The 14,820-nt window shown below is 31.7% G+C and overlaps 1 protein-coding gene across 2 annotated transcripts; it reads left to right on the top strand.

Annotated features, from left to right (window-relative positions):
* LOC107648367 lies at positions 1,245 to 5,565 on the top strand. Of its 2 annotated transcripts, XM_021104868.1 has the most exons (12): positions 1,245 to 1,350; positions 1,808 to 2,059; positions 2,332 to 2,406; positions 2,490 to 2,548; positions 2,647 to 2,782; positions 2,892 to 2,988; positions 3,244 to 3,310; positions 3,626 to 3,724; positions 3,800 to 3,889; positions 4,492 to 4,646; positions 4,726 to 4,827; positions 5,256 to 5,565. In XM_021104868.1, the coding sequence occupies exons 2-12, from the start codon at positions 1,870 to 1,872 to the stop codon at positions 5,431 to 5,433; spliced, it is 1,248 nt and encodes a 415-aa protein (XP_020960527.1). In that variant the 5' UTR covers positions 1,245 to 1,350; positions 1,808 to 1,869; the 3' UTR covers positions 5,434 to 5,565. The 2 variants fall into 2 exon arrangements, with proteins under 2 accessions (XP_020960527.1, XP_016207748.1); XM_016352262.2 differs by lacking the exon at positions 1,245 to 1,350 and having other exon boundaries at positions 1,415 to 2,059.

Genomic DNA, 14,820 nt, shown 5'->3' on the forward strand with positions numbered 1-14,820 from the left:
AACCTACAATCACTACTCTAACTAATATTTTTAGGTACCATTTCAAATTTTTGCTAATAAATCACTACTTCTAACCACCGTTTATATTGAAAAAATTAATTTCCTAATTTCTAACTAAGGTCTATAAACAACTACTAGAGGAAGCATGTTAACATTACTAGCATGACTAAATTATATTGAAAAAAAATTTTCATTCACTAACCTATTCATGGAAGGCACTAACAATATGCGCGACTCCATCTAACCGATAGATACGGTTTGGATCGTCCTCTATGTGTTCAGATTTGAAGTTTGTTGAGTATATTGCCAAAATTTTCGTTCAGGTTTGATTGTGGTAGGGTTGGGTGAGAGTGATTAGTAATTCGAACCAGTTCAATTCGAACTCTATATATAGACCTCATACAAGTAAATTGACTCTATTGATATCGATGTACCAATGATCTTCAATGGCTATAAATCGAAGCTAATGAATTTAATTTAGTAGGGATGGTAAATCAAAACCACTTATTTCAATTTAGTATAAACACAATTCGAAACCCATAGATTTAATTTACTATGTACTTCTCAACCCAACGTATAAAACTTACTAAATCGAAGTTATCTACTCGATTTTTTCTTGAAATTACTAAATTGAATCAAGTTGATTCGAATTATATTCAAAATCCCTAAATCGAATATATCAATTTACATATAAATAAGCAAAAGGACTTGCACGTAATCTTTTTTGTTGAGACTTTCACGTAATATTACAATAAATTTAGTTTATGAACGTGTTTTATCTTTATAAATTTTTAATCCTAAATTTAAATTATAAACCTAAACACTAAAGTTGACAAACTAAAATTCACTTATCCATACTTTCTCAAAAACGAAAATATTAATGTTTTAGCATAATTGTTCATATTCTTTTAATAACATTCTAACTTTAATTTTACTCGAATAAGTATGCGACTTTTAAATATCTCTTTAAGATCCCAACATATAGAGCTCTATTATTAGAAATTTAGAACTTAATTAATTTGACTCAGTATATATATCTATATATATATATATATATATTAAACTATATATAAAGAAAAAATTAAAAATAAAAATAAAAATAAAAAATTAAAGACTTGAACGTGATTCTTTCATCGAAGCAGAGATTTCTACGCTATGGCCATGTGAGACTTGTCTCGGTTCCTGAGCTTTTTTTCGATTCACTCAGATTCTATACTCCTAAGTCATAATATTATTATTACCATAATGTTGTGCGTGTTCAAGAACCTTCCCTCTCTGCATCCACTCACTTCTTCCAAACTTTGTCTCTCATCAATCATCATCATCATCTCATATACTATATACTATATGGTATATATATATATATACTCGTTCATAATTTCATAATATTCAATCTATAATATTATTAATGATTGTATTTTTCTTTAGTAACTATGATCTGTAACTGTATGCATGATTTCAGACACATCTAAATCTACCTGTTTTAACTGTCCTTTCTGTCCTACACATGTATATGTGCATTGGTGCAACTGTTTTTTTTTTTATTTTTTATTTTTTTTTAATATATAAAAAGTATATGTTAATTTGATAGATGTGGCTAGATGATGCTACTCATATTGATTCTTCATCCATCTTGCATCAGAAATCCAGCACTTCTCTGCTGTTAAAAAAAATGTGCCAAGTGCCAACTAAGCTTAGTTTAAGTTTTTAACTCCCATCCGTTTCATTCAATGCTATATCATAATTAATGCCAAGATTTTTGGCATGATGGACTTAATAAGGTTTGTGTGTGATTCATTTATGTTAGGATGTTGTTGTGCTTGAAGAAAGGAGGAGTGAAGAATAATAATAGTAATAATAATAATAACAATGGGGTGCACTTACTCAGTGTATAGAAAGAAGAAATCAAGGTTCCCTGAAGTTGTGATCTTGGCTCCATCAACAAGAATTCCAGTTCAATGTGATCTTCAAAGGGAACTCAAAGGAGTAGTCCCTAAGGATCTTGCTCATAAATTGTCCTCGCTGAGAAATCAGATAGCATTGGTTGCTGAAGATACTGGTGCGTATAAATTTTTTATGTCACCGTTGTTGTCATGATTTGGTGGCTAATTTTTTGTGCATAGCATTTTTTCTTTTTTTATTAATGTACCCGGAGACATTTTCCTTAGAGGAATTAAAGAACAAATCTAAGAGGGTATGTAATTCACAAAATATTTTTATGTTCCATAATGACTCTACCTCTTTCAACCATTAACATGTACAAATTTCTTTAGGAATGAATGGTAATGTAAAACTTATTCCAGATTGAAGGTTGGGTATGAATTGATGCAGGTGGAACAGCCGTTGCTGAATTGAAGAGAGCTTTGAATGAATACTTATCTCTTCTGATTGGTCTTACCAAGAAAGGTTTCACAAATTAACATTTACAATGTTTCCTTCCATGTTCTTCTCACTATCTCTAAAGTGTTGTTAACTTTCTTGTGTTATAGAGCATGGCCTTGAGGGACTAATTGAATTCAAGTGGAAAAATCTTGAAGATTTTCGACAAGTATGAACACATCATCTACCTCATTCTAAATGATTATTAATATTTAATTTTTTTTTCCACCCTTGCTTTCTTGAACATGGTAGTGTCGAATTTTGCAGGATAGCAGTATAGCAAATGTCTGGTTTGAGATTCTATCTGCTGTTCATCTTTTGGCTATGCTGACGCTATCCGAAGCCGATTCGCTGATGATTCCGAAAGACAATTCAGGCTCTGGATTCAGGGTTGTATGTTCAGGTTCTGTGTCAACATATTAATTAAGCTTCTAGCATACATACAAGATCAAAATCGAATCATAATCGAGTAATGAGTTCAATTAGTGAAACTTTCACTTTTGTGATCTTAGATAGCAAGAGAGAAGCAGTTGACTTGTTACTCAAGGCATCCGGATACCTCGAGTTCTGCGTCCGGAATATTCTTACTTGGATACCCGCCGAAATCAAGTATGTCAACATACTAGTAAACCATCATTTTTGAGAAAGATTGGTTCAAAGACAAACTAATCCCTCAAATATTGAGAATTATCCTATGAATTTGTCAAACAGGATCAACCTTTCGGATATAACAGGATAATTATCAATTTTTGAGGGACCATTTTGAAAAGATAGTATTTCGTGTGTCGAAAATGGGGTTACTGAACCAGTTGTAGACCAGTATTGATGAAGACACTTCAGAAATTGACTTGAAACAAAATACAGGAAAGTTTTGCCCCAGGACTTGAAGGATGGTGTATTGGAGGCTATAGCTATTCAAGCATTAGGCCAGGTAATTTGTTGTCGAAAATGTTCCTCACAATTGATTTACATAGTTTAGCGGTCGATCTTGCAGTCGGATTGACAGAATTTTAGTAAGTTTAGAGTGGTTGGAGATGTTTTCATAAGTACAAAATTAGGAGTACAAAATCAGGAATACATTATAGAAAGGAGGAGCACAAAAAATAGTTGATGAACTTCTTTATGATTATTTCTTTTATATTTTTTTTGTTCTTTTTTTATTTTTCTGTTTACTTGTTGTTGTTCTTGTTCCACTTATTGTGTTGAGCTCTTTTGTTCAAAAACAAAACTTGGCCGTGAATTTCAGGGAACTGAAATTCAGCTTGGTCTTGCGGTGGAATCTCAGAAGGCAACTTTGTCTGTGAAGAGGAGGTTGGCATGTGAACAATTGCTCTACTTTAGTCAGGTATATTTGCGTCTTAAACTTGTTTAAGAGATTATTTGGCAGAAACTTATCAACAAAGTTTACATTGTTGAGCAGGCTTATCATTGCTTGACAGGATGTGAACTCAACCAAGGCCATGGAAAGAAGCATCTCAAGTTCATTAAATGGAAATTCCTTGAATCCAAGGTTAGTAATGTTACTGTTAATCTGTCCTTTCCCATAGTATTTTAAGGTACCTTGAGGACATCTTTCTCATTCTAGAAAGATCATAACAGAAACAACATGAGCTTCTGTCTTCAATCCTCCTAGACAAAATATCACATGCCTAGATTGAACTTTTTTTTCGGTGCCGCATGTGATCTTGAATATATTGTATCATGCATCATGTTCTTGACTTGAATTTACTTCAAGCCAAATTTTTGTCCCTTGTCATATTTCTCAGTCAAACATCATATTTTCAATAAAAGACTTTTTGCAACTATATATTAAGGTGGTGTGTTCACACTGTAAATAATACACCAAATAAATTCTGTACCACAGCTTTAAAGTATCACACTTCTTTTAATAACCAAGGTTAACTCTTAAACAACAAAGAACAAATTATTTTTTTAATATGAAAGATTAGATAACATTGCAACTACAGGAAATACTGAAAACTGAACTTTTCTTTAGCATTAAGCACCAACAGAATTAAAAGATAAGCTTGATTTGAGGGTCGGAAAAGAAAAATGTAATCTTAATCCAAGGTTTGTAGTAACTATCCTAACCAATTTTAGAAATGTTATCAGGCCGCAGCATATTACTACCATGGTCTGATCCTTGACAAGGGTAACGAAGCCAGCAACAACCTCAGCGCCGTTTCTTGTTTTCTTGCGGCACAACAACTTCTGGCGGAAAGCAAGAAGGCTTGCCTAACCTTTTGTCTTGCAGCTCCAGTCACAAGGTTGCTTTTTTATCTTTGATTTTCTCCTTGCATTCACACACTTTAATTATCATATGTTTATTTATTCATTTATTTGAAGGGCTCCTCCACTCTGGGGTGTTATGAAGCATTTACATCAGAAAATTCCTGATGTTGCATCAAGGAAATCCCAAATGTATGCCTTCCTTTTGGACCAACAGAAGTAAGGATATTCTTTTGTTTCCATACCTACAACTACATCATTTGTGTCTCTTTTCTATAACTATTTTAGTTTAGAAATACAAGAGCATTGCCATACAAACCTATTTGGTAATAGAATAAAGACAATATAAAATCATACAAATTTTTTGCTGTCTTAAAGAAAAACTTTATTTACTTCTTTATTTATCTAAGAATTACAGACAATAGACATTAGACATATAGAGTTGGTATAGGCTTGCACCATATCTAATTATAAAAGAAAAATGAGTTGACCTCGTGTATGAATAAAGTAGATAATTAAAAACTATTTAATAATTTAACATGTTTGATTAAGTTATTATCTAATAATTCATAACTATCAATTTTGCATGAGAACATCTGCATGAGAGTCATCCAATAATGGCATTTTGGTAATTAATGATGTTGCAGGGGTGTTCAAGCATTGCCAGAGTTACCTGAGTTCCAATTGTCATTGCGTCCAGATGACTATGAACTCCCAGAAATTGATCCATCATGGGACAATACAAACTGGGGAACTCTAGGACAGCCATTGAAAGAGCACCTTAGAGATAGTGACGATGAGAAAGAGAATTCATCAACTCATTGATTTCATATAGGACCTGCTTAAATTCATATATACGTGCTAACATTTTAATTACTATGCAAAAATCAGGGCCATTATTCACATTATGGCTCCTAAATCCTACAATAGTAAGACATATCAAAAGGATATTTCTCTTATTTATATATCTTACCATTTAAATATCTCCCTAATAAATTGCATCAAAAATAGGTTTTGTTAATCTTATTACATCATCAAATTGGTTTTGTTTATTTGCTTTTAAATCATACTGGCACACTATGTCTCCCGTTTTTGTTGAACCCAAACCCCTAATGCGATTTAAACTCCATTGCTTTTTAAAATACATGCTTAAATTGCATTGGGTAGAATCGTTTTATTTTATTTTATTTTTTGTTCAATTTCGTACTACAAGTACCATTTAACCATTTTTTAAAAATACATAAAACAATTTTTAATGATGCGATTTACTTTTGTATTTATAGAAGGCACGCTATCACTGTAATTTATTAATAAAGAAAACAAGACATATAGGTAAATAATGGGTTAAAAAATTAGATTATGAAATGTCCAAAGGTATAATGCTCCAAAATGGGATTGGATGAGAAAATGCTTGATTATGGGCCTGTTGCTTTTCGCATTGGGCCTGCTACACATACAAGTAAAAAGGCCGTACAAGTTTTACAAGTTATCAGCCCAAACTTCATTAACACGCGCATTAACTCATTTTGAATGGAGCGTAACTACACGCGCCCCACTCAAACGGTTCCTCTTCGTCTTCTTCTTCTTCTTCTTCTCTTCTTCTTCGTCTTCGTCTTCTTCCTCTTCCTCTTCCTCTTCCTCTTCCTCTTCGTTTTTTTTTTTTTCGATTTTCATGGTTTCTGAAATTTTTCTTCTTCTTCTTGCTGCACGTTCTTCTTCCTCTTACTCTTCTTCTCCTTTTCTTTCGTTTCTGCACGTTCTTCTTCCTCGTTTTCCTCTTCTTCTTCTTCTTCATTTACGTCTTTTCTCTCTGTTTTCTCTTTTTTTTTTCGATTTTTCATGGTAAAATCGTTTTTGAAGAAGAAGAAGCAGCAGAAGATGAGGAGGAGAAAGAGAAAGAGTTCTGAATTTTCTTAAATCCTAAAGAAGAAGAAGGTGCAGCAAGAAGAAGAAAAAAGAAAGAAGAAGAACGTGCAGAAGAAGAAGAAGAAAGTGCAATGAAGAAGAAGAAGAAGAAAAGAAGAAGAAGAAGAAGAGGAAGAAGAATGTGCAGCAAGAAGAAGAAGAAGGTGCAATGAAAACGTGCCGTAACAGTATGTGGAGGAACTAACGTCAACGACGAAGAACAAACCAGTGAGAAAGGGGGAGAAAAGAACGATCGAAAAAGAAGGAGAAGAAGAAGGGATGTAGCGCGTGTAAAGAATGTAGCACTTACAGCGAATTTTGGGGATTAGAGTTTAATTGACTTGTAATACTTACAAGCCCTAATTTTTTTTTGGTGACTTCTTACAAGCCCTAATTGCTTGTACGCAGAGTTTTTCTCTATTTTTTTTTTTACTTAAAGGAGTTTGATCCTCCATGTTTTGCAGAGCTGTTGTCCACTCCATCTTTGTTTGCAAGACAGTCGTCCCCCTCCATCATCGGCATATTTGGTTGGTTTGCGATACCCTCCACCACCTTCTACTTGTTCGCTATGTCGTTGCTCCTTTCCACCCTATTTACAACATTGGCAGCTCCCTCTCCTTTTTATTGTTGTCGCTACCGTCACTTGTCTTCGCCCATGTCTGCCTTTGTTGCTTAGGTGCCCCAAATTCAATGTTATCATATTGTATTTTTTTTTTTTTTGAATGCTTATGTTATGTCGAAGACAAATTAATATGCTTAAGATATTGTTATTATTGTGTTTTATTTGTTAAGTAAAATAAATTAAGGTTTTGGTTAAAGCCTCTTGATTTTGTTGTTTGATAATAAAATCTGAGACCTGTTTGGTATTTTTTTTTAGATATTGTTGTTACATTTGCATGAAGTTTCTTCTCTTTTGGTTCATTTTTAAACATTTTTTACTAGCCTTCTACCTTTTATTAATTAAATAAATATTATTTTTTATTTATTATATTTTATATCAATGGTTCAGATTTAGAACTTATAATTTAAGGTTTAGGGTTTAGAATACAGTTCAGAGAGCACTGCACTCCTTACTTTCTCTAAAACGCATTAGCATTTGCCCTTAAATACTTGCCAAAATAACTTTGTTGATGGGTTTGAATTTTGTTGTTCTTTGAAGACGGTTTGTGACAAAGACACTTTCACCAAGGTGGATGTTGAAAGAAAAAAAATTTTAGACGATTACATTCTCCTCTTTAAAACATCCAAAAAGCCTATATGATCTTCTAAATAAAATTTGAATAGACCATTTATTTATTATCATAGATATGTCATTTTCTCTTTATTTTTAGAGTTAAATCTCAAAGTGATCCTGAACTTGCAATCGAGTCTTACGGTCGTCTCTAAACATACAATGGCTTTAATATTGTCCCTGAATTTAACAAAGGTGATTCACATCCCTAAAGTATTTTCCGGGAAATATTCCTTAATGGCGTGATGACGTGTACTGAGAGACGCCACGGTGGATAGGTAATGTGACTGTTATTGTTATTTGACTCAATTCAGTCCCTGAAGTGGTTTATAACCTTAGTCCCCAATTTGAGTTCCATCTGTGTCCACAATTAGAAGTCACTCTCTTTCTTCTTCTATGCTCTCCTTCTTCTTCTTCTCCGCCACATCTCCTTCAACCAAAACAGCATAATCAAATAGGAAGAACCCAAATGACATCCATGCAAATTCAATTTAGCCTCCGATAAGTCTTACACCATTACCTCTCACACAAGAATCCAATAACTCCTTAAGTCCGGAAACCATTTTCACTGTCGATTACCTCCTGAATGAGTTGCCATTGTCGATTGAGGAGTTGAATGAGATGTCTGAGCTTCTTATCTTCTTAAGACAGAAAACCATTTCCATGTGCTCACCTTGAGTGCCAAAAGTTGAAAGAACCATATTAGCGCAAACAGTATCAATCTCAAAGCCACCTCACTTCATTTGATCCACAACTCTCTGCAAATCATGGAACCACCCCAGCCTCCCAAAACCATACATAATGGACTTCAACTCAAAAGCTGAAGGGTCAATCGCTCCATCATTGCCTCTCAAATCCTCAACAAAATCATCGGCTTCACGAGGCCTATCCATTGCACACAAACCACTAACCATATACTCAAACGCCCTACGTTTTATGTAAACAGAGGAAGAACTACGAAAAAGTTGGTTCATGTAACAATAAGCAACATCAAAACCTTTCGGTGAGCCTCGCTTGGAGTGTGACTCAAGCAATTTACAGTAGAAAAGAGCAAGCTCTTTGTTTTGAGATTCAAGCTTGGAAGTGGCCTCAAAGACTAGAGCTTTAGCTTCCTCAGAACGATCCAATTGATCAAGAAGCACCGCAGGGTCAAAAACAATGGTAGGGTTCCAAGTGAATTAGGGAGCTTGGGAGATACATGAATAAAACTGCGAAATTTTGGGGAATTAGAAAATGGGAAAAGAAGAAAAGGATTTAGGGTTTACAGCACTTATAGAGAGAGCGATAGAAGAAAGGTGAGAAAAGGAGGATGAAGGAGATAGAAGATGACAAAATAGTGTCTTCTAATAGTGAAAGAAGAAGAAGGAGATGTGGCGGAGAAGAAGAAAAAAGAGAGCAGAGAAGAAGACAACGGGTGACTTCTAATGGTAGACACAGATGGAACTCAAATTGGGGACTAGGGTTATAAACTACTTCAGGGACTAAATTGAGTCAACTAACGATAACAGTCACGTCACCTATCCACCATGGTGTCTCTCAATACACGTCATCACGTCGTTAAAGAATATTCCCCGAAAAATATTTTAGGGACGACCATGAGTCATTTTTGTTAAATTCAGGGATAATATTGAAGTCATTGCAAGTTTAGGGACGACCGTGAGACTCGATTGCAAGTTTAGGGACCACTTTGAGATTTAACTCTTATTTTTATTCTATTTTTTAAATGTAAATATTAGTTTGTTAGTTTTGAATGTTTGAAATACAAATTTTTATGTTCAACTCTTTTTTTGGTCTTTTTATAATTTTAATTTTGGTAGATTGCGGCCGGCAGTGGTTGACAAGGAAACATCTTTGTGAAAATGGAGATTGGAGAGTATAATTAGACTAGCAATTTGATAATGGAGACTTGGAGAGTAATATATTCAGAAATTATCAATTTTGTAATTTGTCTGTGGATAATACATATATATCAATTATGAAATAGTGTTATTTTATATTAAATGATCTATATAATGGTAATCTTATTTATTGTCATAAATGTTGAATTGAATACGTCATAATTATTTTTGATTTGGAATTAAATGAGAATAAAACCAGAGATACTATTTTTATTTGGACTTTAAGATTCAATGGGTGACACATTTTATTTTTGATTTGGAATTAAATGAGAATAAAACCAGAGATACTATTTTTATTTGGACTTTAAGATTTAATGGGTGACACGTTTAAATATAAATAGTGACTTCAGTGTTTCAGTTTCCAACATAGCAAAATCGATTGATTCTGTAGCTCTTTTTTCATCAGAAGAGTTGCAATTCAGCTCTATCAGAAATATAAAAAGTGTTGATTGAGAAAGATTGAGACAACTCTTCAATCATTTTTATGAATACAGATACACTTTCGTATTATGATATGTATTTTTGGTGATATAATATAAATGATCTAAATTATAAAATTATTTATTCTAATAAGTAGTATCAAAATCATTCATAATTTAATTATTGAAAATATTTAATTTTATTAATTTTAATTACCGAATCAAAATATATATGCGTTGTTTCCATTATGATATTGTACGCAATATGTAACTTATATATATATGGTGATCCGAGGCATGAATGCAAGATGCCAGCGGAATGATCGGCTAAACTGAGACCAGAGAAAGCTCCATCTAATCTAGTTCTATAAGTTGTGAATCCCCTCTTATGTCATTTCCCTCCTTCCGAGAAAAAGTCAACTTTAGAGCATATATTAACTCATATATCGTTTTCGGTCGTATCCATTGTAAAAATTGGATAGGTCCTATCTATGGTCATTGGAGCCTCCTAAAAAGATCTACTAAGTTCATCAAGTTGGTCTATCGAGATCACAGGCGAACCCACTCAGCAACCTGGAGTCATAGGCTCTTCTTCTCTAATAAGGTAAGCTTCAATACGTTCTGGGTAACTATCCTAAACAGGTGCACAGTGACCTTTCAGACTTTGTCTCATCTGATGGTTGGTCAAGTAACAAAAATGTTGTATTTTCCGAGAATGCCATGGGATAGAGAATACCAATAGAATAGCACAATAGATGAGCAAAGACGGGTTGTAATTGTATAGCGGTATCTGAAAACCGCCTGTTATCTCCTTCTACGACATGCTGTTGTCGTCGCCATATTCCTTATGTAACTAAGTCATTTCTACTTGATCCAGGAACTGACTATCTAATCTTCTCGGCCTTGGCCCCAACCGGAGGGACTAGAAGGGGGAGCCCGGCGCCAGGGGGGTTCGTCTGGTAGGACTCTAGACCTACCAAGGGTTGCCGAGCCAGTATCCGAATCTCTTTATTATTCCTAGTCTCAAAGAGAGAGAGACAAAAGACTTAGATTGAAAAGCGCGGGCCTCCTATAGATTCCTCCAACTCAATCTTTCTCCATTGGAAGTACGGCATCGTGGCCATAGGTTAAGGTTCGGAAGCCTCGCCCACAGCAATGGTTATCCCCGTTATCACCTGAATCCTACTTATTCCATGGAAAATGGGAATTAGGCTTCGGGATTTTGGCGTCAATCAGGTGCCCCACACCAAAGCAAGGTTCTCTGGCGCCGGGCTCCCCCTTCTAGTCCCTCCGGTTGGGGTTTCGGTTCGTTAATAATATCATGAAAATTTTATAATTATTTTTATGTGAAAATGCATCTTTTTTATCATTAGATAATAAATTATAGGATTTAATTTGATATGCTATAAAAATATTATTATCTTTTAAAGTGTTGCTAAATAAATAAAATATACTTTTAACATAAAATTTTTTATAAAAAGATATTTTTAATATCTTTATTTGAGTAAATACCTATATATATGTGTGTGTAGTATTTTTTTTACAATATCTATAATCTATAACAATATATAATGCGAAAACTTCAAGTTTGGTGTCCAATTTTCTTTCCTATTTTAACCCTGTTAAGTGTCAACACAATCCAAAACTAACTTTACAGTTATGCATTTCACTATCAGTTACAAAAAAATTCACACGTAACTTCTTTCTCAATCCTGCACTTAAATAATTTATTTTTTTTTATCATTTCTTTAATTTTCTTTACTTCTCTTACTCAAATAACTTCCTAAAATAGACTATGACTATGATAAATGTAGGTTTTAGAAGCATGTATGAAAAGAACAAAAGAATAATTTATGATGGAGGAAGTGTTCAATTAAATTATATGTCATATTGGTAAGTAATTTTTGGTAAATTTTATTATATTTTGTGATATTCATTTAAATTATATTTTATTTAGTTTTATCTTAGTTTTAGTTTGTACCGTTTTATTCTGAGTACAATGTACTCTGTAGCTTCACTTTAATTATTTTATTAGAGTTTTAAAAAATTGTACCTACCAATGATTTGTTAAAATATTAATATGTTTATTTCCTAAACAATTAATGATGTAGAGTACTGATATTCAAGTACATGCAAATTCATACATAATTAAATTAAAATAAATCTATAACAATATATAATGACAAATCTATAACAATATATAATGACAAAACCTGTTTTGGTGTCCAAATTTTTTTCCATTTTTATCCTTTTTAATAATCTACCACACGTCAGTTATTCCGCATTACAATACTCTCACTGCCTCATCTTCATTCACGTTCTCTCTTATTTTATAATTCCACGTAACTTCTATAATAAATATCTCTTTCTTTCCTTATTCTTTCTCACTTCACGTTGCTGATACTGAAAAAACTTCCTTCATTTATCATCCATCTTTTTATGCATCTTTCTCATTTCATCTAATATAATTTATTTTTCGTCATTAAATAAAAGTGTGAAACTATGTTTATATGTTTGTTTTGATTAATTACCGTTGACACAGGATACCAATGAAAGTGGTCGATCGACTTCGCAAGACTATGCCAGGCGATGAAGACAAAACATGAACGAAGACAGAGGCAGCAATACCTCGCCAGAAGGAAGGCGTGCCAGTTAAGTTATACATCCCATTAATAAATTTATGTAGTTAGTATATCATTTAATATGAATTATCTTTTACAATATATTTTCATACTAATAACAAATTTTTTAAATATTCAGATACTAATAATAACAGTGAAGTTGGTCCAAGTAATAGACCGAATGATCCAAATATAGGTAAGAATAATGTATATTTATTTAATTAATCTATAACAATATATAATGGCAAAACCTGTTTTGGTGTCCAAAACTTTTTTTCCATTTTTATCCTTTTTAATAATCTACCCCACGTCATAATTTCTATAATAAATATCTCTTTCTTCCCTTATCCTTTCTCACTTCACGTTGCTGTTACTAAACAAATTTTCTTCATTTCTCATCCATCTTTTTATGCATCTTTATCACTTCATCTAATATAATTTATTTTTCGTCATTAAATAAAAGTGTGAAACTATGTTTATATGTTTGTTTTGATTAATTACCGTTGACACAGATACCAAAAAAAGTGGTCGACCGACTTGGCAAGACTATGCCAGGCGACGAAGACAAAACATGAGCGAAGAACAGAGGCAGCAATACCTCGCCAGAAGGAAGGCGTGTCAGTTAAGTTATACATCCCATTAATAAATTTATGTAGTTAGTATATCATTTAATATGAATTATCTTTTACAATATATTTTCATGCTAATAACAAATTTTCTAAATATTCAATACTAATAATAACAGTGAAGTTGGTCCAAGTAATAGACCGAATGATCCAAATATAGGTAAGAATCATGTATATTTATTCAATTAATAATAATTTATTTTTTCTTAAATTTTGATTCGATAAACCTTTCATAATTGTCCTAAATAATATTGTTATAGATATTATTATAATATCTTAATGTACTTTAAATTAAATATTTATAACAATATATAAAGGGAATATGGGAGTTTGGTGTCCAATTTCCACTTTCCAATCTTAACCCTATTAATAAAGAGTAACTTATATATCCTTCTGTTTTGAAAAAAGTCAAAAAAGTAAATTATCAATTAAATTTTTTTTATTTATATTGCGGTTATTTTTTCATTCCACACATAACTTTCAATCACTTCGTTCTTCTTCCTTATTCCATTCTCTTCTTTCAGGTCTTTGTCTATTTTTATTAATTTTTTTCTCTTTGTATCTATTTCTATTTATCTATACCAATATATAATGGGATACGAAAGTTTGGTATCCAATTCTTTCTTCCTCTTTTACTCCTCTTTAAAAGCTGATTACTCTTTTAAGAAGATATAAAATATTTGATATTATTTTTTTATAATTGTTGACAAATTTTATAATTTGATTAACGAAAAATCTGAATCGTTGCTATCTTAAGTTTTGTCTGAAAGCAATAAAATATGACTTAACAAGTAATGCTAAAAAATAATAAGGATCTATATAATAAGTATACATCTAGATATCTAAATCAAAGAAGAAAAAAATTCCTTTAGAAAATTTGTAATAACTCAAAAGTTAACACCATGATAATTATAGATCAGAGTGACAAACAAAAATGAGAGTTGGAATAATGGTACGGTGATAATCAATTGCGATTAGGATGAATAGAAGAAGAAAAAATAAAATAAAACAAGGCAACATAATAATATAATAATAATAATAAGAGAAACGATACTGTATAATATGATGAGATAATATAATCAAAATAAAAATTAATAATCTTAAAAAATAATAAAATTAAAGATAATTAAAGAGGTTCAAGATAAAATTGAAAAATTATATTTTTTATCTATTAGAATTATGGATGGAGATAAAAAAAATATTTTGGATATAAATTTTTTAAATTTGCTTCTAATTAAATAGGATTAAAAAAATAAATAAATTCAATAATATTTATAAATAACTAATCTTTAAATAATATCAATAAATTTTTATATTAATTTTATTATACATAATAACAAATTAATATTTTTTTAATCTTATTTTTAAATTTAAATTTATTTTTTTTAATATTTTACATGTTAAATAATTTAAGATATTTTATTTTTTATAATTTATTTTTAATTATTATTAAATTTATAATTTAAAATAAAAATATAAAATTAATTTCTTAAACTCAATAGAAAAGCGACT

Source organism: Arachis ipaensis, chromosome B06, assembly GCF_000816755.2.
Source record: "Arachis ipaensis cultivar K30076 chromosome B06, Araip1.1, whole genome shotgun sequence".
In the NCBI taxonomy this organism is placed as follows: domain Eukaryota; kingdom Viridiplantae; phylum Streptophyta; class Magnoliopsida; order Fabales; family Fabaceae; genus Arachis; species Arachis ipaensis.

Bases quoted from the DNA above. Each gene is read 5' to 3' on its own strand.
- LOC107648367 (XM_021104868.1), top strand. From the start codon at position 1,870: ATGGGGTGCACTTACTCAGTGTATAGAAAGAAGAAATCAAGGTTCCCT. The intron at 2,783-2,891 runs GTTCTGTGTCAA...TTGTGATCTTAG, and splicing joins ATTCAGGGTTGTATGTTCAG to ATAGCAAGAGAGAAGCAGTT. The intron at 3,311-3,625 runs GTAATTTGTTGT...CGTGAATTTCAG, and splicing joins CTATTCAAGCATTAGGCCAG to GGAACTGAAATTCAGCTTGG.